Genomic DNA, 27,541 nt, shown 5'->3' with positions numbered 1-27,541 from the left:
CTGTTAGACTTCTTCCCAGTCAGTTTTCTGTGCACGTGAGCATTCGGTTCCTTGAGCTTTATGAATATGGAGCAGAGTAGTCCCTGGGGGAGTTAGTTCCTGAGATGGTTTTAAAGGATTATGAGGTGATAGGTAACTGAAAAACCAGCCATAGTCACCCGAGGCCTCCAACACTGGAGCTTTAGCAACTGTTCTCTGCTTTGTCAAATAGCATTTCAGGGGAGCCAAACGTGGCCATAGCTGCAGTCACAGGGCCCCACACAGGCTGGATGCTGGTCTCCACCGGCCTGGACACTCACTGTTCCTCCTCCCCCAGCCTCTGTAACACCACCTCTTTCAACATCATCTTTCTCTTACAGATACTTCCTATTGCCAAACAGGACTCCAAGCACTGTGGGGCCCCTGCAGCCATGCCCTGCCTCATCTGATTTACAGAGCGGGCTGATAATGAGCCCTGGTGTTACAGCGGATACGGCATCTGCCTGCCTGCTGAGGGAAAAGGTTGGTGGTTTGAACGCATCAGCCTCTATAAAGGAGAAGCACATGGAAGCCCGTTTCCCTAAGCATTAACTCACTCATTGCAGTCCAGTCAGAACCCACTCAGGGCTGACCCTTCAGCAGGTGTTCAGACACTGTGAACTGCACAGGAGGAGAATGCCCATCTTTCTCCTGTGGAGCAGCTGGTGGGTTTGAACCTTGTGCCTTCACATTGACAGTACAGCTCCTGACCACCAGGCCACCACTGCCATAAAGACTATGGCCCTGCAAACACTATACAAGGCTGCTGTGATTCATAATCTACCCAACCCTTTGGTGGCATTCCCTGACAGACTAGTTCCTCTCGTCTGACAACTTCACTCCTCCCTTCTCCAGGGGCAGTTCTCCACATTCATAGCCTCTCTTACCTTCTTGCTTTAATTTTTCTAGTTTGCCTCACCAGGAAAGTTCCTCTTAGCAAAGCTCACCTCAGATCTCCCCTCTTCTGCCTAGTCTCCCTCACAGCCCCACACCCTCAACACTCACCAAGTCCCTTGTGTGTCTGACCTTTCCACATACTCAGAGGTCAGGTATACACTGGACACAGCGCCTACCTCTGGTCTCGAGAGTTTGATATACTCATCCTCTGACCACATGGGCAGCTCCAGAATGCAGAGGCAGGTAGCCTTCCAGGTGCAATGTTATGGGGGTGACTCAGCTAGGGGAAAGGCTTGTCTTGTGGCCTGGGATCACATCCCAACTCAGACCGGATCCAGGCAGGCAGTTCTTAGATAACATAAGAGAAAACATGGAAGCAGATTCTTTGGAGGGTGACTGGACCCATGGACAGGTTCCAGTGAAGCTTCCCTCTTCCACTCTTGCTTTTTGAGAGGTTATTTCCTCCACTTCCCCACCCCCAGGAGTTCTCAAGAGGTAGGACTTTTTAAAGCCACAATTATGCACATAAAAAAAAGATAGTATTTGTATTACACAGCTGCAATGTTTAGTTAAGTGAGGGTTTTGTGCTTGGGGAGGAACTGAGACCTAGGAAGACATGTCCTGCCTCCTCCACATACTTGGTTTGGTGCCTCTCCATGTCTGCTCTCCTCTTAGGAGGAGGTGATAAGAACAATTCCTGCCTTCCCTAGCCCAGGGATGAGGGAAGTTGAGAGTACTCAAAACTCATTACTTCATGTCTTTCTTCAGTAAGTTGCTGATAAAATCTTTGGCATCATCAGAGATCTCATCGAAGGCCTCATCGTCGAAGTCCCAGGTGGCTGAGGTAACGTTGGCTAAGGTTTCGTTATCATTGTCACCCATGAAGGGGGAAAGTCCACTGACCCTGGGGAGAGAAAAGCAGGAAAGTATTGGTGACTGAGTGAGATCAAAGGTAAAAGCCAGCAAGGAATAGCCAAAGTTCCCCAAGCCGTGAAACCTCCACAGTCCCAAGTTCCCATGTGTGCCCCTCCCACCCACATCTCCTCACATCTCACAGCATTTAAAGACATAAAAAGAAAAGATGTGACGTCCCAGAGGTATTTGTGGCTGGGTCTCCTCATTTTACTTATGTGGTATTAGCACTGTATACCAACTGCCTGTGAGGCTAAGGAGGAAGGAATTCCTTTTACAGGCTTTTTCTCTCAGTTATCCGCAGGGCCATTAGGACCTCATGCGAGTCAGTGGAACTGTCTCTCCACACAATTTTTCAGTGGCTGAGTCTTCAGATGTAGGTACCTTTTTTTAATTTTTTTTTTTTACTTTATTATTTTTGTGTGCGTGTACCATCAAATCAGATCTGACTGGTACAGGAGGAGATTGCCCTTCCTTCTCCGGCAGAGCATCTGGTGGATTCGAACCATGCACCTCTGGGATTGTAGTTGCACCTTCTTGCCACTAGGCCACCAGAGCTCCCCTCAGATGTAGGTACCTTTGGTGGTACCCTCAAACTTTTGGTTAATAAACCTCACACCTCTAAACTTTTGGTTAACAGTCAAACCCATTAGCAGGGATGTCATAGTGCACACAGCAGGGCTGGGAGGACCCTCTGTCCTTGGCTTCTATTCTCCAAAGGCCAGGCCAGAGTCCTGCCCACACAGAGCTTCCTCCAGGGTTTCCTTGTGCAGCGAGTCCCCTGGCCCCTCTACCCCATTCCTCTCCTGTGGCGTAATAGTGTGGTACAGTAGTTATCACCACATCATTCACCCCTCTCTCTTCCAGCTCTCATCTCTGTATGTCTTTAGTACCAAGAGGGCCCAGTACAGTGCTGGTGCTCTGCAAGTGTGTGTGCTGAGTGCATGCTTAGACTTTGGAGGAGCAAGGCCTGGTAAACCATCAACGTAAACCTTCAGTGCACTTGAAGCTTTTAGGTCAAACCAGTAAGTCTCCCTTAAGAGTACCATGATAAAGGAAAAAACATTGCTTTTCCTAATGCTTAGCCAACTCTCCCGACCTCTCGGTTACCCTTTCTTCTTATAAAGTGAACAGCTCAGCACTTCACCGTAGAGTTACTTCATCATCATCATCACCACTACCATCAACAACATCACGACAGCTACTGTTCAGCAAACATTTGCCATGTGCCAGGCACCCGGCAAAGAGCTTAAAGAGAGAGGAATGCACTCTCTCCTAACCCCACCCTGTAACATCGCTGTTGTTGCTGTTAGGTGCCTTGAGGGGGCTCTGATGCAGCAACTTTATGTACAATAGAAACTCTGCTTAAGCCCACTGCTGCAGTCATTGCACCAATCTCTCTCATAGAGGGTCTTCCTCCCTTGGGCTGGCCCTCTACTTTTCCAAAGATGATACCATTTTTCAGAGTCTGGTCCTCTCTGAATTCATGCCCAAAGTATGTGAGAGGAAGTCTCCTCATCCTTGCTCCTAGGGAGCGCTCTGGATCCATGGCTACTCAGATTTGTTTGTTCTTCTGGAAGTCCATGGGACAGTCAATACTCTTCACCAACATCACCACTCAAAGGCATCACTTATTTACTTATATTACTCCCTTATTTACTACTCAACTTTCATATGCAGATGAAGCGACTGAAACTACTATGGCTTGGATCAAACACACCTCAGTCTTTAAAATGACACCTTAGCTCTTTAGAACTTTAAAGAGGCCCGTGCTTTGTTTTATAGATAAGGAAATGGAGGCACAGAGCGTGGAAAAGGAATCCATACAAACATTCACAGCCACTGAGGTCTAAATGCAAGTGCCTGTTTCTTGTGCCATAATCTTTTTTCTTTTTTTTTTTTTAATTTAGGTTGTTTATTTTTCATTTCAATGAACATCTACAGAGATTTTGGAATTCCATTCATTCATTGTTGCACCCTTCTCCCCGCACAAACCCTCCACCCCCCCCGCCCCGTTTGCTCCTCTCCTTGAAAAGCAAAAGAAAAAAAAAAGAAAAGCAAAAGAAAAACTCCCTCATTGGTACACAATGCCCCCCGCACCTCCCCAAACCCCACCCCCTACCCCCAAATATAATCCACTCTGCAACCCTCATTGCATACTCCTACGATAAAAATAATGCCCTAAAATATAATACTTTTAGACTATTCTCTCCCCCATAGACTTCAATGCCGTAAACATATTTCATCCAGTTTTTTTCATTGTGCCATAATCTTAACCATCATGGTTGTTGTTGAGTACCGCTGCGTCAGAATTGACCCATTGCTGACTGTCTAGTGGGTTTACAGAGGCAGTTAATCACATGGGAGGAGACTGGCCATCCTTCTTCTATGGAGCAGCTGGTGGATTTGAACCGCATGCTTTTGGCACTGCAGCTCGGGTTCTTACCACTAGGCTATGAGAGTTAGTATACTAATATTTCTGTGAAAATGAGTATCTTGTAGTAGACCGGCCCAGCACAAGACCTCGTTGACAATAAGGAGTCCAGTTTCCAATCATAGGTATTATAGTTCTTCTGGATCATCTTCTCTGATCTGTGATCTCAGGACTGACTCACTTTACCAGCAGCTCAAGCCAAAAAAGTCTTGGCAGGTATGGTCTCTTGTGTTTCCAAGACAAAAGATCAGATTCATAGCTCACTGGCCTTACCTCTTACCTCCATGCACCTGAACGTCAGGCCAGACAGCCACCCTCACTCACCCTGATCAGAGGCGATGTCACAGGTGTGCAACTTGTGCCCAGGGCCCCACCTTTAGACAGGCCCCCACATTTAGTGAAATGGTCTGCTGTTCCCATCTTGAAGTTCTTAATAATTTTTGAACCAGTAGACTTTCTATTTTATACCTAACAAATGATGTGGCTGGTCCTGCCCCGTCCTCACCATTATTGGGAAAGCCTTGATCTAGGAGGTTGATGTCCTCAGAGCCTCAAGGAGATGGCTCTGGAGCTCTGTGGCCATCAATCTCCCAGATCAATTACTGATACTCCTCCCAAATCTTCATGAATCCACCATCATAAATGATAACACACACCCTTCACGGGGTGGTTTTGGCATTTATCGTGCTAGTTTATGAAATACACACAGACCTGAAGCTAAGTATTGGGGGGAGGGGGTGGAAAACCCCAACCACAACAAAACTCCTTAAATCTTATGAGGGAAGCTTGCCATGGAAAGGAATTCTATGGTGAAATCTTTTGAGAGGAGAGTTTATGTAGTATAAATTAGTACACACACACACACACACACACACACATTTTAAAATCAGCCTATGTTTCTGAAAAGCATACTTTTGTCTATAGCAGGCATGAATTTCTGTTTTAAGACCTGGCGAGACTCACTCTCAGTCTTATCACAAGGAAGGGAGGGCGGCAGGTCAGCAGTCCCTGAGTCTGCATCATTAAATGCTGCTCCTGTCGCCTCCCTAGACCTCACTTTCCCCTTTGATCCATCCAGTGTAACATTCGGTGGGCCCTCCCACTCCCGTGTGCTCAGCAATCCTGCGTAGCCTGCACAGACTCCAAGAAACAGTCCGACTTTGTCAGCTACCTGCTTCCTCTGCCTTTACATTTTTTTATATGAATCATGTGGGAGGGGGAAAAGCCTTGCCTGAGCTCTAGAAGCAAACAACCCAACTGAGGAATGCTGAAAGGTCCCCCTCAGCTAATGTTTTTTCCTAATTAGGAACTGTAATCCTGCACAGATAGGTTTTAATCTCTGTACTGCTCACAGTCAGGAAGAGCCTCTTCACCTCTGGCCTCTCATTCCTTCTTCTTGGCAATCCCTTCTCCTGAAACACCCTCGCCCTGGCTGGCCCCGTGCCTGCCCCGGCCCCACGCATCCTCCCCATTAAAGAGCCTGTTTCGAAAATAAAACACGGCATCCGTGAGGAGCATGATGACGAAGAGAGTGCCCAAATTTTAGGACTGCTGTTTCTAGGAGATAGAATTGTGCATGATTTTAAACAGACACACACAGACACGCACACCCTTGATTGCTTACCTAAGGCTCATATGTCTTCTTCTTGTTTAATGGTCATTTGTTAAAAACCAACTCATCCGCAAACTAAACAGGCAGCGCATAGAAAATACAACCATGCACCCTTCCTCCTACTTTTATCTGATTTGTAACGAAGGAGTTGAGCTGGGACAGCTGGTTTCCAGAATATTGCAATCAACCTGGGCATGTCCTTGGAAGCTCAACTTTTCCCCTAGTTAACGCTGTATTACATGGACTTTTAAAAGTCTAATCAGAGTCTTCTCGCTCATTTTTAACAGCTAGATGGTAATCTCTGTGCTCATGCATCACAAAGGTCATAACTGAACGGTGTCTAATCCTTTATCTTACTGTGTGGCAAAATTTCTCAGGGTAGAAAGTCAGGTGAGAGGAGGTGCAGAAATGCCTCCTGGACTACTCCCTCTCTGTGCTGTTTCTCAAATAGCAAGTAGCCCTGCTGCAGGAGCGGCCAGCAGAGAGGACCATGTGTTGGCGAGTAGGACTACTGGTGGCCAGGAAGAGGTTAACCTTTGATCGTATTTTAGCTTGCAGGCACTCTCTCACTCTCTGGTCTGACTGGGAGACAGCGACACAGAGAAGGGGGGGGGGCATGTCTCTCAAGATAGGCTAATAGCCTTTTGTGCAGTGGCCTGGGAAGCAGGGAACTGGGGTTGTCACTTAACCAGAGCCCAACTTCCCAGAGAGTAAACCATGGAGGTGGGGCAGGGCCTGGCACACAGAAGGAGTAGAGGCTGCTAGAGCTGGGATCCAGGGTAGGTCTGGGCTTGGCAGGGGGGGAGGGCAGAAGAGAGAAGGAAGAGGCTACCAGGCCCCTCTGAGAGGCCCGGTGTGCAAACTCTGAAACTGGGGTATGGGGACTTTTCCCCCAGAGCACCAAGCGGATGTCCCCAGAAGGCAGACCAGGGTGAGGATGGCCTAGCTCTCTGAAAACCACAGCTAGTGTCAAAAGAGGTGCTGAAATGGAAGTCTGTGTCACGCGCCCACTCGGAGAGACGGCAGGAGGAGAGCAGAGCAACAATTGCTTCTTCGTTGTGGTTTGGAAAGGGAAGGAAGAGAAGGAATCTTGGAGTAAGGATGAAGGTAAAGCACAGAGAAAGTTTTCATTTCCCCACAGTAAGGAGAAAAGAAAACCTACTGCCAGACCCACTGCCTCAAGTGGATTCTGACTCCCAGTGACCCTACAGGACAGAGCAGAGTTGCCCCATGGCGTTTCTAAGACTGCAAGTCTTTGTGGAAACACACGGCCCAATCGCTCTCCCATACAGAGGAAGGTAGGCTTGAACTGCCAAACTTTTGGTTGGTAGTTGAGTACTTTAACCACCATGCCACCAAGGCTCCTCAGGAAACACCAAATCCTCAGGTATTAGGGGATGGGAGAGATAGGAGAGGGCAGAATGTTTTAGACAAAGAGGCATGACCAAGTGTGGCCTACATGACAGGTAGTGCTAACTTCAACAACTTCCTAGGCGGTCCAAGTGGTTAAGTGCTTGACTACTAGCTGAAAGGGAGCTCTGGTGGCTTAGAGGTAAGGAGTTGCATCGGCAATCCAAAGGTACACAGTTCTAATCCACTAACTGCTCCGTAGGAGAAAGATGGGCAATCTCCTCCTGTGTAATTTATCATCTCTGTAAACCTGCTGGAGGGTCAGTGATGGGTAGGTTTTGACTCAATGGTACACAACAACAACAACAACAACAACAACTAGCTAAATGGTTAGCAATTCAAACCTACCCAGAAGCACCTTGAAGATAGGTCTGACTTTCGAAAGGTCTATGGGGAAGCCCTACCTAGCACTCACAGTATTGCTGGTGAGTCATAATGAAGGAAGCTAACAGTCTCTTCAGAAAACAGGAGATTCAAGGAAGCTCTTCTCTCCCTTCAGAATCAGGGACAAGAGAGCTGGGACCCACATGCTCCAATATCCTACCTGGCAGCCCGGCCAGCAGCTGCACGGTGGGTGACTCAGCTGCCTGGGTGGGGTCTCTCTGCTGGGCTGGGGAAGGGACTTCTCCAATGGAGTCAGAGCAACCTATACTGACAGAGCTCCTTGTTTAGGGGGTACTTACCAAATCAGGGTTGAGTAAAAATGTGCTAGCACACCTCCTTCTCCTTTTCGTCTTCTAACTCCCTGTTCTCAGGGCCCCAGAAAAGGAGATGGAGGGATCTCCGGGACAAGGTCCAACATAGGGGCAGAGGATGTTGTGAGGGCTGCCAGAGAATTGCTTCTGGGGTGCAGCCAGCAGCTCTGCCTGACTCTTGCCTAGCACGGACTTACGGGAAATAAGCTGTGAGCTCTAATTTTTCTTTTTTGGCAGCACACACTGATGTACTTGGGAGAGGAACTCCCAGACCCCAATCGCCCCCACTGTGAGAGCCAGCCCAGGATGTCCCGGAGGGCACAGGGGTTTATGGCGGCCAGAGGTCAGGACGCTGCCCTGAGCTGGCCTGGTGCCAGGCCTGTCACCGCCTCCCTGTCACACGCACCTCACCTCCCTCCTGTCGTCACCTTTCTGTCATCACACCTTCAGGGTGGTGACCAGTTGCCAAAATTATTTTCTCTCCTATTTCAGAAACACTTTCTTATTTCTTGGTCTTAGTGTTCAAAGTAATCTAGCAAAAACTAAAAAAACCAAAACCAAAACAAAACACAAAAACTTTAGAGAACCCTGGTCACGTAGTCTATAGGGAGTTGAGATATTAAACCAAAGGCGGGGACCCTCTGTTCGGTGGTTGGAATCCACCAGCCTCTTTGAGAAAGATGGATGAGGGAGAAATTCTATGAGACTTATAGGCACTCTAGTGGCCTAGTGGCAAGAAATTGTGCTGCAATATTGAAGGCATGTGGTTCTAATCCACCAGCTTCTCTATAGGAGATGGGAGGGCAATCTCCTCCCCTGTGATTAATTGTCTCTGAAAACCTGCTGGAGGGTCAGAAATGGGTCAGTCCCAACTCCATGGCACATAACAATGACAGTAACCCACTACAGCGTGAGCTAAGAGATTTCTTTGTTTTGTTTTGTTTGGTTCCCCCCTAGATTACTTTGATTCTAGTAAACAATGACAAATCATCCAAATTACTATGTTCATTCTTCTCCCTAAAGTAATTTTCACTTGAAAAAGAAAATGTGCTTTCAATGATTCTGGCTCTAGATTATACATTCAACAGAAATGTACAGAGATGTTCACTAAAAGACTAGTCTATTTGTGATACCCCAAATTGGAAACTATTCAAAAGCTCAAGGCAGAATGGATAAACACATAAGATTGCATTCACTCAGGAGTCCTGGGGTATTACTCTGTTGTGAACCAAAAGGCTGGATGTTCATGTCCATCCAGAGGTACTTCTGAAGAAACTCCTGTTTGATCTACCTAGGAAAAATAAAATAGTGTTCACCCGCTAAACCCTATGGCATACAGTTCTATGCTGACACATGGAGTCCCCGAAACAAAATCAAAGCCTCAGCAATGGGTTTTTATAATCACAAGGTAAAAGATTATATAGCACTGAGCACAAACGCTCTATAAATCATGTAAGATGACAAAATTTCACTAACAATGCTGAGGAAAAGAAGGTAAACACTTCTTTCTGTGTGTGTAGTTTTATGTTGTTGTGTTGTGTTCCACACAGTTGGAATCAACCCATAACTGACCCTCCAGTGAGTTTTCAGAGGTAGTTAATCACATGGGAGGAGACTGTCCATCCATCTCCCGGGAAGCAGCTGGTGGTCTTGAACCACGTGCCTTTGGGGTTGCAGTACAGCTTCTTGCAACTAGGCCACCAGAGTTTTCTTGATATTTAGTACTGCTTCCTGTAATTGGCCTTCCTGCTAACCACTGGTATTTCACAACCTTGTACAAAAATTGTGCAAATCTCTAGAAATTACAAATAGTGTGAGATAGAGACGAAAAATGTCCCCCACTCCTCTTTCAGCAAAGGAGGAACAGAAATCTTACTGTATCGAAGAATGAGAGCTAACACTCTACTTTGACAAAATACTATATAATGAGAAACATTCCGTGTAACTAGATACTCATCAGAATGCCTCTAACATTTCCCAACTAGTATAGGCTAGTGGTGAGAATAAAGGTTCTAGGGCCAGTTTCCTTGATTTCAAGCTTACTTTTCCATATCCTAGAATATGATATTTAACTAGTTAATTAACACATCTATAGCTCGCATTTAAAATGTAGTGGTAATACTTTCCTTGATCTCTAGAAGCTTTTTTGCATTTATATATTTGTTGCTACATAGTGACCCAAAGGTAGCATTACAGAACTATTTAGTGTTATCCATGACTGAATATAATTTCTTGGAAGTCTAGCATTGAAAATCTTCCTGCAAATCATGTGTAAGACCTACACATTGAAAGCTACAAAAGTTTACTAAGACAATGTGGGAAAGATCTAAAAAAAAAAAATATGGAGACTTATGCCAGATTTGTGGATCAACGGAATTACAACTATTATGATGTCATTCTGTGTGACTTTGTTTATATGAAGTTCAAGAGCAGGGGAACTAGTCCATGACATAGACAGGAGGAGAATGGTTACTCCAGAAGCAGTGGGAGCAGGAGCCTCAGAAGGCACCAGGAGGGTTGAAGGGCCTGGTAGTATTTGATGTGGTTGTTTTTAAATGAACATGGCAAAATATATATAACAAAAACTTGGCCACTTTAACAATTTTTAAGTGTACAATTCAGTGGCCTGAACTACAGTCACCATGCGGGGTAACCATCACTGTGATCTAGGCCCTTATAGCTAAGTCTCTTGACCTATCTACAGTAGACATGGTGCGCTCACAGTGAAGATTTACTGAGAAGTCTGGTCACTGCTCTGTTACCGACCAATGAGCAGTCCAACTGTCCTGGCTTGTCTAAACTATCCCCATTGTACACAGAAAGCCTCGTATCCCGGGAAACTTGTCAGTTCTGGGGAAACTGGGACAGGCATTCACCCCGTCAGGGCTGCAGGACACAGCAGCCAGGACACTTTCCTTAGCTCCAATAACCTCAGAGCCAAATGAGATTGAATCCCTGCCAAGAGCCCCTCATGAGCTTATTTTGAGGATTAAACAAGATCCCATGTGAGGATCTGTGTCTGTGGGAGGCCTCTACCACACAGCAGGGGGAAAACACATTGAAGAGTCAACATAAGGCAAGCCCCCTTGATGACTGGAGAGGGACCAGGACAAGCCACAGGAAGTGGGGTCTGAAGAGAGCGAACTGGCCAAGCATCGTGTCCAGAGGTGCAGTGTGAGTACCATCCACGCTACTGGACAGCCTGCTGGTCCTGCCCACCAAGTGAGCTGGTTTCTTTCCACATCAGCTCCCCTTTCTCCTGGAGGGCTGGAGCAGGGGCAGGCAAGGGAAGGTGCTTCTAGTGAGAAGGCTGCTTCTCACACAGCTGCAGCTCTTGGGGACGCCAAAGCTATACGAGTGTCTCTGGGAAGGGAAGATGGGAGGGTACAGGGCCAATGACACATGAGGACACAGTGGTAGGAAAGTCCCTGGTCATGTGGGAAAGGTGCGTGCCCGGACACCACCACACATCATCTAGAGCCTTATAACCTGGCTCCTAAGCCCAGCTGGGAACCAGTCACCTTGAGTCACTTCTCACAACTGAGGCTGTAGGTACCTGGTGCTCAGAAAGCATTCTCAGAGGTTTCCCTGACATGATATATGAGAAAGTCTAACATTTTAAATAATTTTTTAAAAATTGGGTTGCAAAAAAAAAAAAAAAACAAAAAAAAAATTGGGTTGCATACAAAACTCGTATACAGCGTGTTTCATTCATGGACCTTGTGTTTCACACATTCCTTCATTCCCTTTGCCCAGCTTTGTTAGAAGACTGGGGAGGGAGGTAAGGAGAGCAGAGCCATAATTGGCAAGACTGAGAACTTTGTAACATGGGCCTCACACCATGAAACTGTAGGTGGAGGGGCCTGGGAGTACATTTCAGAAGCTGTCCTGAGAGAGTGCATCTTGCTGCCAACCTGAATTTTAGCCTTTTGACTTTCCTAATATGGTTCTGTGTGGTCTGTGAGCTGTCACAACATTTTTGAGCCACAAAAACAGTGAGATTGGTGCTGGGATGAATAGAAAGGGGTCTGGGAGCGCAGGGGAATATGCCGGACCTCATGGAAATTGGCTGTGTGCTGTGGATGTCACTGGAGGAGACAGTTGCTCACCGTAGCATTGGGAGAGGTCACATATGGCCATCCCCATGTGGCCTTTGCTGTTCTTTTTCCACAGCCGATTCCAACATATGGCAACTACATGTGTTTCAGAGTACAAATGCTCTATAAGGTTTTCCTGGTTATACATTACACAGCAGCAGATCATCAGCTCTTTCCTCAAGTGGTGGAATTTAATGGGTTTGAACCACCAATCTTAAGGCTGATAGCCAAGAATGAACTGTGTGTGTCACTCAGGGACCTTCTACTGGCTGGCATGTCACAAAAGGTCTTGAGACCATTGATATGCTAGATTGCCACTGGCAACATTTCAACAACTGACCTGATGACAGGTCACAGTCCACAACTTAAAAGGCACCCTTAAAAAGTTGGTTAGTCTTGCTTTTTCAAGACTCAAGATTGAAATCTTGACATCGTAGATGTCAAATGAGATCAAGAACCAAAAGGAACAAAATTCTTAAGTCTTTCTCTGAATAAATGAGGCATATTCTTCTCCAATATAAATGCAAATTAATTAACATACCATGCAGGCTGTCAAAATTCAGGGCTTATATTAAACGACTTTGCAATTTTTTAAAAAAACACCAAAAAAACCCCACCCAACCTACCAAACAAACCACATTCCTTCATTCACATTGTGTTTCATCCTATCATTCCTATACACTATGTTTTATAAAATTAATCACTATTGCTCTGTGCCCACTATCGTTCCATCTTTTCAGGTCCCCACTAGATCTGTCCTGATTCCTTTACCCCCTCCCTCTGCCCACCAAACCCTGGGACCCTGTGATTTCTCCCCCTCACCACCCCTCAGCTCCCTCCTCCTCTCCTGTTACCCCCTCGGACTTTTATCTACTAAAAAAAATTTTTTTCCATTCATGCATATCAGCGTCTGTGGTGCAACCACCTCTTAACTATAAACTGTTCGCAGGTTGAGAGGTGCTTCTGAAGAGAATGACTGCCTGTAGCCTGGGGCTCTGGGGATAGACTTGGGTAACCCCACCAAGAAGGTTTGTTCTAGAGCCTTGTCACTCCAAGTGTGGGCCTCGGACCAGCACAGGGCAGCCTACAGACTTGTCAGACGTTCTGGAATCCGCCAGAAATGTAGAATCTCACGCCCCAGAGCATCTGACCCTGAACCTTCAATTTAAGGGGGTACACACTGACTCCTGCCTACTTTAATGTTTACTAAACACCGGCCTAGTTTACTGGCCTCCTCTCTTCTCCAGCATTGCTCAATGAAACAGCTTCAGAATTCCCCACCTGATCTGATCTCCCAGTCCTAATCACTGTGTTTCTTGCTTTCTGTTTAACCTCTACATCTTCTCTCTCATCCAAAGTGGCCTAAGGGACAGGACAGGAAACTGGCCCATCCTCTGGGGCTGGAAAATTATCTTTGGAAGACAATAATAATGCTCAGAGGAGATGGGTGCCGGGGCATCCTCACCTCTGCTGGCTCACCACAGGGGGCTCACCCCAGGACTAACACTCCATAACCAAAGGCCCCCTGTGACCAGCACCGGGCAGGGTGGAGCCCAGAGTGGGACCTGGCTGTGTGGGCAACTTCCCCGCAGGAATGTAACACAGGCACAGGAGTGGAGAACTGGCTGGATGCAGGCTGCCCCCTCCTGACCGCAGAGTGAAATTCCCACTGTTACCCACCCTGACCTGTTCTCAAAGCCCTCCTGCAGGACTCTTTGGAACCCTCCTTCCCCACCCTCCCTGCCCGTGCCCCCCAGGGACTCACAGGATATAGCAGATGACTCCAATGCTCCACATGTCCGTGGCATAGCCAATGGGCTCGTAGTTTATCACTTCAGGCGCCACAAACTCCGGGGTGCCAAAGAGGACCTTCAGAGACCCTGCATTCTCTGTAAGCAGGATGGAGAGGGATCAGGGCCCAGAGCATCCTGGAACCAGCCCCCAGTGTGCACCTGGCCTGCCTGTGTGCTGGGCACAGACCAGGGCTGGGTCTTTAAGGGGTTAGTTCCCCCAGTGGATCATGTTTAGAAAGCTGGGCAAAAAATAGGAAGACCCTCAACCAGATGGATTGACACAGTGACTGCAGCAATGAGCTCAAGTGTGTCAGGGTTGGTGAGGATGACACAGGACAGGACAGGGTTCAGGTCTGTTGTTCACAGGATCACTGTGAGTTGTACTCAACTTGATGGCACCCAACAACCACCACCACCACCAGCACTGGGTATACACATTGTGCAGATGCACTGGTGAAGCGAACAAAATACCTGCCTGGAACGTTCAGAGTGAGTTAGGATGCAGGAGAGGCTGGACCCTTGTATTTTGTCATTGTTTTCAATTAGCAATAATCGCGCCTCGGATAAACCTCACTGGCTACGATATTGCCACTGCGCAAAGCTGTATTTTGTCATTGTTAAGCAGCATCCGTGAGTGCTCTTTTTGCCTCTGTGTTTGCCTCGCTGGTGACCTCCTGAGGGCAGGGATGGTGAATTTTTCTGATAAAATCCTCTAACATACACTGACCAAAGGCTGTTTCCTATGTACCACGCCACCTGCTCTAAATGGATTTTCCTATTTAGCATCTCCATGACCCTAACTGGCCTCTGGTGACGTAGCCCAGGGGAGCTGTGCTAACCTAAAGGCCACGTTTCTGGCAGTCTGAATCCACCAGCTGTTCTGAGGGCAAAAGATGGGCAATCTCTGCCTCTGTGACTCATAAACCACTCTGCAAAACCACTGGAGGGTCAGCTATGAGTTGTTTCTTACCAAAAGTGATGAATTTGAGGAGGCTTTTTAAAATGGTCCTAAGATGTAGACCTGGTACCTACCCTGTAAGGAGGGAAATGGGCACAGGGAAGTGAAGTGAGTTTTCACCCGGTTCAAGTAAGTAGTGGGATCAGGACTTGCACACCATGGGGCTGCATCTCCTACTTATCTCCATCAATGTGTCTCCCCTCCCAAGATCTGCCGGGAGGGGGTGTGTGAGGACGTGTGGAAGGCTTCTAATCTCCCCTTCATAGGGCCCAGCTCCAGAGGAGTTTTCCAGCATTGGTGTGCAGACCTCGGCCTGGGGGCCAGATCGGGTCTTGGCTGGATTTTACTGTTCCCACAGCAAATGTTCTAAACCCAAACACTGATCAGCCCATGTGAAGGCTCTGCTTGAACTCTAACCCCTCCTGCAGTATTTTAACCACTTCCTGATTCTCTGGTCCCTGACGGGCACCATCCATCCTGCAACAATCCTTCACCAGTGGAATCTGGACGTTGTGTGTCTTGGGCTGTGATGCTCCTGCGTGAGTTTGCGACGTCTTGAGGCCATGACCTGCCTATCCGTTTGGCTTGTTGGTGGTTATAGTCCCAAGGTGGCCATGCACGCTGGCCCCTGTCCCACTCTATCCCTTTAGTGGGAGATAACAGAGCAGGGGCATTTGCTCCAGGATCAGAGTAAGCTGCTGATCAGCAAAGTCCCCATTCACCAGAACGTCAGTGCCTTCTTTTTACTTTATGATCAGGCCTGTGCATCCCGGGAAATCTATGACATCCTACTGATTTGACTCTGGTTCACAGAACCTCATGTATAATCAGACTGAGATGCTGCCGGGTCCTGCACCTTTATATAATTGTCGGTACCCCTGAGTCCATTGTTGCAGATACTGTGTCAGCCCCTCTTGTGTAAGGTCTTCCTCTACTTCACTAAGTACTGTCATACTGTGTAATGGATCAGTATCAGGCTGCTAACTGTAAGGTCAATGGTTCAAATCAACCAAGCTGCTCCACAAGAGCTATGTGGACAGATTCCTTCCTATAAGGATTTACAGCCTCAGAAACCCAGTGGAGGACTGCTACCGGGCAGAACCGATCAATAGCAGTGGGTCTGGTGGTGGGGTTTTTTGTTTGTTTGTTTGTTTTGCTTCTACTTTATTAAGCATGCTGTTCTTCTTCTCCAGGAACGGCCCCTTTTACTGAGTAGGTGGGTTTAGCCCTGTCAGTCCCTTCACCCCACAGTCCTGGGGGTTCTTGTTATCAGGGCCAGAATCAGGAGGCGGAGGGTAAAGTTGCTTCCTCAGTTAAGGAGACATAAAAGGCTACTTAAGCAGTGTAGCTGAGGGGAGGAATGTGGGGCAGAGCCACTGACAGAATGCCTTCAAGGGTGGGCATGAAGCCCCGACCACCTTTCCCCATCCCCTCTCCTAGTGTAGCGACAGCAGAGCTGCTGTGAGAAGCAAGTGGAATAAAATAAGAGCAAGTGCTCTGGAGACGGTACCAGAGCCCCACGGCTAAACCCAGAGCTGTCCAGCTGATCCCAGCTCATGTGCATCCTCCACCGGGTTCCCCAGACTGCCCGTCCTCCTTCTGTGGAGCAGCTGGTGGATCTGAACCACTGACTTTTTGGTTGGTAACCGGCATATACCACCAGAGCTCTTTCAGAAATAGTACAGTGGGATGCAGATGTGAGAAGTCATTGTCACCAAAATGAACGTGTTTTGCTGCTTTTAAAGACACAAGAGGGGGTGGTGATGAGGGTAGGTAACCAATGGCTGCCTGGTGCTTACGATGTGCGAGACATGGTGTCAGCACTTTACCTCACTTAATGCATTTGATGCTTACAGCAGCTCTATGAGGTGTATTAACTTTTATTCTTATTATAGAGAGAAAACATTTGAGGATCAGGGGCCAAGAAATATATTTAGTTCCACAGTGAGGATGTGGTAGACACAGGATTTGCCTCCTTGAGAGGTCTGTCTCCCTGGTCTCTGAGTGCTAACTTCACTCTCTTACAGGCCATTTGTGGCACACAACACGCCGGGCCCTCACACATGCGTGATAAGGGAGAGGCACGGACTTACCCAGCCTTCTGGCCAGCCCGAAGTCAATGAGCTTGATCCTGGTGCCCGTCTTGTTGACACACATGATGTTCTCGGGCTTGAGGTCCAGGTGGACGATGCCCTGCTTGTGGATGTACTCCACGCCCTCCGAGATCTGCTTCATGTACTTGATGCACTCACGCTCTGTCAGCTCGAAGTCCTCGTCAATGATGCGCTCAAACAGCTCCCCCCCTGACACGCTGCAGAACAGAAGTGGGAAGGGCACAGGCCAGTCAGGCCACAGAGCGGGAGGCTGGGTCGGTCAGGGTGCTAGTGGGCACGTCCAGGGGAGGGGATGACAGACACCATACAACATCCTCTATCCCAGAGCACAGCTCTATTAGGCTGGCTCCAGTCTTCCTTCATGGAAGAGGGTCGCCCCCCGCCCCGTTTCCTGCTGTGGACCCTGCCCTGTGGTGACTCAAAGAAACATCTAAACTGTGATAATATCAGAGGTGGGCATGCACCATGATATGCAGGTGAGATCTTAGCAAAAGATAACTACTAGTCAGTCTTTTTTTCTCCCAAGTGACAGATGCATAAGGGACTATTCTTGTATTCTCGAGTGTCTTTTAGCTCCAGTGAAGCTGAAGTTTAAAATACTCACAGTACTCATAAGCATTTTATTTGCATATTCAGGAAGAGAAATATTAAGAAGCCTCAGCTAAATTTCCTAAATTTAGTTGTCTGTAACCTCCACCGCCTGTCTGCCAGTTCTGTCATGCTGTGGTGGCATGTGTGTGCCAGAAGCCACCAGTATTTCAAATACCAGCAGGGTGGCTGAGGGGGACGGGCTTCAGCAGAGCTTCCAAACTGTTTATTGTCTTTCTTCTGCGGAGTAACTGGCAGATTTGAACTGCTTGCCTTTGGGTTGGCAGTGCAATTTCTTACCACTAAGCCCCCAGAGCTCCCTTACCCTCTGGTTGGGCCAGAAGTATCATGTAGTTTATTCCTTCCAGCCGCAACTAACTTGTCTCATCTCAACCCCTTTCCTAGCCCAGGCTAGAAATAGGTGGTAAGTCTTTTGTGCCTAAACAGACTTTGAATTCTGGCTGTTTCCAATCAGCCCCATGCTTCCAGGGTCCACAGCGAGGCACGCTGTACCCAGGACTGTGCTCCAGGGGCTTGAGCCAGGCAGCATCTTGGTTTCAGTGCAAATGCACATCCCCATAGTCTGGTTGCAAGGTCTCTCTCTGCTCTCTGTCTCATTCCTCCAAACTTCGCTGCTCCCTGGTCAGAAAGTACACAGCATCTCTGATCCCTTGTGCAGCATCTAGACATCATGATCATGACCATGGGCAAGCTCATTTTTCTGCAACAACTTGTAGCCCTTCATTTGACTAAGGATGAGTGGGCTTTATTCTGGGCATGTCCTCTATACAAAGGACCTTGCCTCTCCTCTCACGCTCACTGCTGTTGAGTCAGTTCTGTCATAAATGACCATCTTTTTTTTTTTTAAGCTGTAAATGACAAGGGTGGAGAATGCCCATTTCTCTACTTGGGGACAGCTGGTGGATTTGAACTGCCAGGGAGTCATGGCCTTTGGGTTAGCAGCACAATTCCTTATGGACTATGCCACCAGAGTTCCTTTTGTCTCTCCTAAGAGGAGTTATCATGAAGAGGATAAAGTACTGAGTCTGAATTCCTGTCCCTGACTCTTAAAAGCTGTGTGACCTTGGGAAAGTTTCTTAACCTTTCTGAGCTCCACACCTTATCTACTCCTACCTGATAGAGCTGTCAGAAATAAAGGAACTTATGGCTGGCATATAGCCAGAGTTCTGCAGAGATCAATTATGCTTTAACAATATACGATGGGAGACGTGGATCTTATCTCTGACTGCTGAGGGACAGGTGTCAGGGAAGCACCATGGTGACCAGCACACTGCAGCCTCTCTCTGCTTCCATCACCATCTCACAAATATGTGATCCAAGAAGGTAAGTCTATACCAGTGGCAGCAGGAGAATGTGGGAACTGACCACAGAACCAATGCAAGAAGGTGTTCTTTAGTGGCCAGCAGGTGGCGCAACTATCCTCAAGACCGTCATTTCTATTTCAGCCACCAAGACCCCAATTCAACTCTCTCCTCGATCTTCTTAGTCTCAGCTGCTTCTTAATATCACTGTGTGTCCAGTTCCTCATCTGTAAAATGATATTAAAACAGTACAACCATATAGGCTTGCTCTAAAGACTGGACACAGGTAATGTGTTTAGAAGAATATCAGAATAATGCTAGCATTACTTTTTCAAAGTAAAATTTTTAAAAATTAAGATGCACTTGGACTGTAGATGAAAATCTATATCCCTAAGTTTCCACTCCATGTCGGATATTTTGATTAAAAAATATCTTAGGAGTGGTCTGAGGATCCTTATTTTTTAATAAGTGCCCTGAATCATACCCCAGGTCATCCTAGTGACCAGATAAATTCAGGGAATATTAGAGAACTCACTCACTATTCCTGGGGGCCAGCTGGAAATTTCTGTTTCCTCAGCTTGTTCATGACTCCTTCAAATGAGATGATCTCCCTGGGCAAATGTCTTTGTACTTTTTCTATTAAATCTTCCTTATTTTCAAGTTGTTTAGGCATATGCCCGGGCAAAGTTTGGCTTAGCTCTTGTTGTTGTTGTGTGCTGCTGAGTCAGAACAGACTCATAACTGACCCTCAGTGGGTTTTCTGAGGCTATTAAGTGCATAGGAGGAGACTGCCCATCCGCTGGACAGCTGGTGGACTCAGAGCAGCCACCTTTGGGATGGAATTACAACTCCTTAGGCCACTGGTGCTCTATGACTCAGGCTCTAGACCCCAAAACCCAAAGCAGTTGATTACCAAGTAGATTCCAACTCACGGTGACCCCCAAGGTGCAGAACAGAACCTGCACCAATGGGGTCTTATCCAGCCAAACTTTTCTTCTAAGGCACCTCTGGGTAAGCTCAAACTGACAACCTTTCAGTCAGGAGTCAACATTCAACTGCCCATGCAATCCAGAACCCCGCTACACCCTAAGTAGAAACTAGCAATATCTATACAACCCAATTGTTCCCTAACATTTGCTTCTGAATTTAAAATACTTGGAAAAAGCAAGTCTTCTCCTCCCCCCACCTCCCACCCACCTTGGGTATAGGTGAAGCATGGAAGCTAAAAATTTGAAGCTTGGAGATGGGGGGCCTGCTGCATTTCTAGAGTTAATCTAGCCAGTTCTGGTTGCAATCTATTAAAATATCTTTAAATTGTATATCAACTATATAGGGCCTTCTGGTGGCAACATCCACAGCGAGGTGCACTGCTAACTCAAAGGTTTCACCTCTCTGGTGGTCTGAATCCAGCAGCGGCTCTGAGGCAGAAAGACGGGCGACCTCTTCCTGTGAGATTTATAGCCTCAGAAACCCAACAGAGGGTCCGTTATGAGTTGGTTCTGAATTGACGGCAATGAGAACTTGTTGTACTTTGAAAAGTTTTCCTATGATTTATATTCTAGAACAGAAGGGGTTACACAAACAAGATTAATGGTTCAGTAGTTTCCCCATCAACTTGCTTGTCACCAGCCCAAAGGATCAAATTTATGCCTGAAGTCCTAGAACAAGGCCAGTCTTCATTTGGCAGCCAGATAGAAGAGTGTTATTTGGGAACTCAAACCCTCTATACCTTGTTTTATGGACACCTTGGAGCTCTGTGGCAGCAGTGGAGAAACGTGATCTCACTCTCAGATGACTCACCCTGAACACATATCCACTTCCCTTTTCAGATCCCACCACCAGTGGAAGGTCCTATACACTCTCAATCGATCGATCAGTCGATCGATGGATCGGACAAGCCCAGGCTCCAGGGCGGGAGCCTGAGGGACTCGCTGTCTTCATGCAGCAATGCTGCTGTAATGGTGGGACTGTCCTGTATCCAGAGGTCAGAAAGTCTGAAGACACACTCATTCTTATTTCTAGGACTGGGGCCTGGAATATATCTTTCTTTTCTTTTATTATCAACCATCAGCCTCTATTTCTCCATCAAACAAAGACAATATAGCATAGCATGCTGTTGAAAATCAACCTGCTCAACTCAGTGGCTAAGCCTGAGAACATTTCAGCTGGAAGGGGCATATGAGTAGAATAGAAATCTGCTCCTTTTTCTCTAGCTCCTATCAAGGGGCAGGATTCTTACCCCAAATGCAGGCTAATTCTCTGGCACCCGTGTATGAAGACTCCTGTCTATGGAGGAGGCATGAGGAGGAGGGATGAAAGCCAGGCCAACTGAAGCCTTCTTACATTTTCTCCCCACATTTTCCATCTGGCTTGCCAACTCTCCATTCCGAGCTAAGTATGGTATTCTGCCCACGGGTGCTGCTGCCCAGCCTCACCCAGGTCTGGCTGCTTCTGACCCTCCTGGCCCCTCTGCACGAACTTGCTCAAGGTTTGATTTCTGAAGAGAGGATATTTCTTTGCATGTCCTCACGAGCCCACAGTAGAGTAAGTGTGGAAAGCTGCAGCCCACAGGAGTTATTTGAGCATCTAATGAGGAAGGCCATAGACTGGACTACATACATATTTCCCGGAAATAAGGAGGAAAGTTTGAATTTAGGACTTAGAACAGAGGTTGGTCCGAGTGCAGTGGAGGCCGCAACTAATTGATCACAGCCAGTTACAGATTTCTTTGTTCTTAGAACAGAGTCTAAAGGACAAGTTAACATTTTCCTCAGTCTTTTATGGTCCCCCGGAATTGTCAATTTTAGATACTTCTTCTCACTGGTGGTGGTTGTTTTTTGAACACCACTGAGTTGGAACTGACTTATAGTTAACCTTCCAGTGGATTTTCAGAGGCAGTAAATTGTATGGACATTAAATCTTCAGGGATGTTGCCAGAAGGGACTAGTCTGTGGAGAAGCCATCATGCTTGGAAGGGTGGAGGGTCAGCCCAGGAGAGGACCCTGGATGAGGTGGATTGACACAAAGACTGTGGCAATGGGGTCAAGTGTGTCAGAGACAGTAAGATTGGACTCAGAATAAGACGAAGTTCAGAGTCAATCAGAAGAAGATTGTCTTTGTGGTCTAGATACATAATGAAACATTAAGGGACTCTGAGGCTGAGAAAATTCATTAAATCTTGATAGGGGATGATCCCCAAGATCAACTGCTGGAAGAAGCAAAGTAAGAATAGTGAGCACAATCTACCTTTGTGTTATGAAAATACAGACAAAGCCAATACAACTGGCTGTCTCTAGTGAGGGCAGCTCAGTACAGGGAGACCAAGGTGTGAAATAAGACTTTCCATTGTGTATTTGTGTGTCATTTTTTATGTCATTGTATCATCTATTTTAAAAGAGATGGAAAAAAAGAAAAGAGACACTTAAAAAATACAGATACTAGGGAGGACGCCTGGCACACAGAAGGCAGCCTGTGCACGCGCGTACGTGGGCCGGTGCTTCTGACGAGGTGGTGGAGGGCGGAATGCAGAGAAAACAGGGGGCTGCTTGGAGGCTACGTGGCTGGATTCCATCTGATCCAGTTCCCTGCCTTTGGACAGCCCCGCAGAGAGGCATTGCTCCAACATACAAGTCAGGCTGGGAGGGGTGTGCTGAGAGACTCAGCACTGGAGCTGGTAGAAACATCATACTCCTCACTCTGGGCTCCAAGTACCGAACCCAACTCCCTGTCTGCACAGAAGTCAGAAAGTGGCTCTGTTCCTCCCCTTCTACTCTAAAGCCACCTATAAGTCAGAATGGCCTCGAATGGAATCACAGAGTCTAGAGAAAAAAGGCAGATGCCAGGGTCAGAAGGATCAGCCTGTGTCATAGCGCTGTACATGGGCTGTCTGCTCAGACTGGTCAGTGCTAGGCCACTTGGTAAGGAAGGGTCTTGCCCATCACTGCCATGTCACAACACTCTATATCACTGAGGCAGAGACGGCTGGTGCAGGACAGAGTCACAGCAGGGGACACACACACACACACACACACACACACACACACACGGCCCCTCAGGTCGGCAGCGCCTGGGCTGAGGGCCACTCACATCTCCAGGACCATGACGATGTTGGCCTTCTCTTCAAAGGCATCCACACACTGGACCAGCTTGGGGTGGTGCAGGCAATTCATGATGCTAATCTCCTGCCGGATGTTCTCTTTCTCCTTTGCCGAATACGCCTTGAAGAATTTCCCTGCCCAGATTTTTCCAGTTTTCTTTTCTACAAGTCGAAACACTTGTCCAAATTTCCCACTGCATGTGGGAGATGAAAGAGAGAAAAGCCAGAGTTAACTCAGCATTCCACTTAAAGAGAGGCTGGCATACTATGAAGGGTGGGCCAAAGCCCATCTACATCTTTTTATAAATAAAGTTTTATTGAAACACAACCACGCCCATTTGTTTAGGCACTGGAGCTAAGCCCATTTGTTTACACTGTTCAAGGCTCCCTGTGTGTCCTGTTCATGGACCGTCAACCCAAAGGTAGGTGGTTCAAGTCCACCAGCAGCTCCACTGGGGAAAGATGGACAATTTCCACCCATGAGATATACAGCTTCTGAAAACCTACTGGGGGGGTCAACTATCTTTCTTCGGCACAATAGTGGACGGTAGGTTTGAAAGAGTTCTTTCATTAACAGCGGAGTGCTTAACCACTGTGCAATCAGGGCTTGGTTAATAGCCCACAAAGCATAAGCTATCGACTATCTAGTCCTGTACAGGGTCCCTGGGTGGTATGAAGGGTAAAGTGATGAGTTACAAATTGAAAAGGTTCAAATTGATGCAAATGCTCATAGGAAGGAAGGACTGGTTATCTACTTCCCAAAATTTGTTCAACAAAACCCCTGTGGGACTTGGTTCTACATGAGTCAAAACTGATGAACAAAATACTTTCCTAACCTAGACCAACCTGCTCTCCATCATGTGTCAGCCTCAGCCAGCACACAGGCCACATCCCCACCCAGACCCTGTTCCATCATGCTACTCTCTGAGGGCCTGTCCTCTCCTCCTTGGCCTGAGGCCTCATTTTGGGCTGAATTTTGGACTTCCCACCTCATGTATGGCTGATTTTTGGACTTCCTGTCCCTGCCCTGCAGAGGTGAGATGAAGTAATCAGCCTTAGGTGCAGAGGAGGGCTGCGTGGTTCTCTGCCCTACGCCCATCTCTCCTCTCCCGTAGCACTGGTCCTGAGGGCAGGCCCTCCCCAGAGGTGGCTTCCCACTGCACTTACGATCCTAGTCTCTCCTCGATGTCGTAGAAGTCAGACACTTTTTGTTCAGTATTAACCGTCACTGACCGGTAATCCACCTCAGGCTCCTTCTCATCTGCAGGGTTAGGGTTTGGGTTAGTGTGAACCATCACACCCCCAGTTCAAAGCCCTCCATCCCACACCTGACCAGAGGACAAATGGCCAGCACTCACCATCATCTGACACCTCCACTTCATCCTTCGGCTCTGGGGGGAGACAAGGAGGGACAGAGAGGACACTGGTGAGCAACACTGCAGGCCACAGAGACCAAAGCGACACCAGGTGCCTTTCCAGGGCCCCCCTGGAATCCAGGCACACGGCCACCAAGCACCGAGGCTGGGCTTCTTGCTGGGTCGGTCCCGCACTGCACCAGGGCCAGCTGCAGACTGGCCTGTACCCCTCACCACACCTCCAACCCCATTCCTTTCTCCCTGACCTCGAAGTCCACTAGAGACACTCTTCGTCACATCTCTGGCAGCGCCTCTGCCTTCCAGAACCCACACACAACTGCAACACTCCCTTTCTGTCCTCGCTTGAAAATCAGCAACTTACAATTTCTTCAACAGTCAAATCTATTTTTTGCATTTGCTAAACATGTCTTCTGGGACTCCTACAGTGCACCGAGTCTCTTCCCAGTTATCGTGGGTACACAAAACATACAGAAGGCAGGATCTTGCTTTCTTTCGTGGAGCCCATAATTTAGTCAGAGAGGTTAAAAAACCCATATGTCCTTGAAAGGTCAACTGCAAAGTGTTATAGAATCAAGCATGGGATATCATGGTATAAATGGAATGGGGAAAAAAAAGAAAATACTGAAAATTGCTAAAATCTAAAGCAATAAGTCTTAGAAAGAGTAATCTTTGAGTCGGGTCTGAACAGAAAAGATGGAACATAATGAGGTAGTGGGACAGCTCTTGTAGTCAAGTGGTAAAGAGTCGTGCTGCCAACCCAAAGGCACGTGGTTCGAATCCACCAGCTGCTCCACAGGAGAAAGATGGACAATCTCTGCCCATGTGCTTTACTGCCTCTGAAAACCTGCTGGATGGTCAGCTGTGAATCAGTTCTGATATGACAACAAAAATAACAACAGGGTAGGAGGTGAAGTTACACCAGTGAAACCAACACAAGTTTGTTTGGTAGAACAAGAAAGACATGAGCATGGACCCCCACCCCCCATTGAGGCAGCTGCAGCTCCACTCCTGAACTCCACGCTTTCCTTTGCCATGATATCAGTTTGTTCCTGGACAACAGGGCTCCTAGGGCTTTGTGGCCTTGGTGAAGTACTTTTCCCTTATGGGTCTCAGTTTCTTCACCCCAAACAGGAAGGTACTGGGCTGATGGTTTTCAGGGCCCTGGACAGCTCCACCTGAGTGCTTTGCACCAAACTGTGTGCTCCTCAGTCAGGATCTGGACTGTGTTCTAGGTGACAGGTGGAGTGAAAGATGATTTCCTGGGGAACCAGAATAAAGATTTGAGAGAAAGCATGTTGTTGTTGATTGCCATCGAGTCGAGCACGACTCATAGCAACCCTATGAACAAAAGACCTAAGCCTTTCTGTAACTATTGTCATTTCTCAAAGTTCTTTGAGTTTTCAGAGGCATGCTCTTTAGGAAGTGGATGCCACTCCTGCTTCCAAACCTGTTTTAACCTGGGAGCTCAACCAAACACTGCCCATGATGGGTAATCAATATGGCATTTGGCACCCCAATGGCACAGAGTTCAGCGTCACAGCCACTGCAGGTTACCTCAGTACAGCAAACTGACAGACCCGTGCTGCAGCACTAAGAAGAATGTTCCTCTAAATTATAAGTACAAAGGCCCTTCAGGAGGTGGTGTTGACTCTAAACAAGAAGCTTAAATAAAAAACAACCAAATATTCCATATGACCCTCAACCGAAATAAGAGACCCCTCTTTCGGAGTAGACCTGTTTCCCTCAATCTCCAAAGTGGAGAGAAGAGGCTTGCCTGAAATACATAGACCCTCTAGGAGGTGGTGTTGAGAGAAAGCTTTATGCTTTTATATTTTATATTTTCTCTTCTATAGAGAAAAAAGTATTTTGTGAATGTACATGTATTTAAGACTTGGAGTCAGGGAAATTTGTTGAAGCTTGTCAGAGAATAAGGCTGAGGAAAGGAATCTTCTCAGGGGAGAGAGAGTGTGGATGAGTCTTCTCTGAAGGAAGAAAGAGTCGGGCAGACAGAGGCAGCCAGGCATTGTCCAGCCAGGAGGTGAGCTGAACTTTGTTGGACTTTGAGGAGGTTTACAAGTTAATTGTAACAAGTGAAGAACAAATTACTGAATACCCAAAACAGTCTGAATATCTAAACAAGAAAAAGCACAATTCTTATACAGTTGCTAAAAGTCCTTGCTGAACAAGAGTTTTGGAGGAGTACATAAGCATGTGGCTGAGAGTGGCCATGACTTAGCATTCTTAAAAACTCTGCTCATAAAGTTCTACAATATTTATTCAAAGACTAATATGCATGGAATGGGGAGGAATATTTTTATCACAGAATGGAAACTGCCACAAAAACATCAAAAAGGATTGATAGACAGGTATTCTTGGTTAGAGTCTCGCTGGGCAAGTATTAGAGGCAGAGTTTCACAGTTAACCACTCTGCCAGGGCCCGGCTGTGCATTTGAGAATGGACAGGTATAAGGTCAAGTTCACAAGGCTAGGTGACAATGATACACTGAGGGGGATCTCACATCAAACATAATAGGGAGCGAATAAGGGAGTCATGTATTCCGGGGAAATGTAATCATCATCCTTTTGGGGTAATAAGTTCAAGGGTTTTTAGTTAAAATTCAGGAGACCAGAGAAATACAGGCAGTTTTTGAAACCATTTCACTGGCCAACAAAGAGCTGTCACCAGAGAGAACGGGCCCTGGCTATAAACAGGTGTTATTACTCCATCCTTGACAAACCTGGCCCAGCTGATCTGATGCCCTTTGAACTCTGGCTGCTGGTATTTAAAGGCCCTGGGTGGAGCTGGGGAAGGCATGGAAGACCATTTGAAAGGAAGGGCCAAGTAAGTAAGACAATAAGAAAAGGTTAGCATTCTCCCATTGGAACGAGGTCTACAAGCAAACACTATTCAAATTCTCTGCCATCAAATTGACTGCAACTCGCAGTGACCCTACAGGATAGAAGAGAACTGTCCCTTGTGGTTCCCAAGGCTGTAAATCTTCACAGAAACAGATTCCTCTAGCTCTCATCTGTGGACTGGGTTTGAACCACCAACCTTTCTGTTTTAGCTGAGTACTTAAGCATGGTGTCACCAAGACTCCTTTAAGCGAAATGATAAAAAAGTAAAATCATCCAGCTGACAAGGGTGAGATTAGGGTCATGGGCTTTTCCTCAACTGAGGCATACAATAACATGAAGGAACTATTGAGTGCTGTACTT

At 47.1% G+C, this 27,541-nt stretch overlaps 1 protein-coding gene across 7 annotated transcripts in view; it reads right to left on the bottom strand.

Moving 5' to 3' along the window:
* The window catches only part of MYLK (myosin light chain kinase), a 312,184-nt gene that overhangs the window by 14,199 nt on the left and 270,444 nt on the right, over positions 1-27,541 (bottom strand). For 3 of the 7 annotated variants that reach the window (XM_006884219.1, XM_006884221.1, XM_006884225.1), the window contains 6 exons: positions 24,305-24,337; positions 24,114-24,207; positions 22,937-23,140; positions 16,920-17,137; positions 13,841-13,964; positions 1,667-1,819 (listed from right to left, as the gene is read on the bottom strand). In XM_006884219.1, the coding sequence (XP_006884281.1) occupies positions 1,667-1,819; positions 13,841-13,964; positions 16,920-17,137; positions 22,937-23,140; positions 24,114-24,207; positions 24,305-24,337 (826 nt within the window). Of the gene's footprint in view, positions 1-1,666; positions 1,820-13,840; positions 13,965-16,919; positions 17,138-22,936; positions 23,141-24,113; positions 24,215-24,304; positions 24,338-25,779; positions 25,787-27,541 lie in introns of all 7 variants that reach the window. The other 4 variants (XM_006884222.1, XM_006884224.1, XM_006884220.1 and 1 more) reach the window with 2 other exon arrangements.

Source organism: Elephantulus edwardii, unplaced genomic scaffold, assembly GCF_000299155.1.
Source record: "Elephantulus edwardii isolate Elephantulus edwardi_28Jun2011 unplaced genomic scaffold, EleEdw1.0 scaffold00032, whole genome shotgun sequence".
In the NCBI taxonomy this organism is placed as follows: domain Eukaryota; kingdom Metazoa; phylum Chordata; class Mammalia; order Macroscelidea; family Macroscelididae; genus Elephantulus; species Elephantulus edwardii.
Note: the sequence above shows the minus strand (reverse complement) of the source record. Positions and strands in the feature narration are given on the sequence as shown.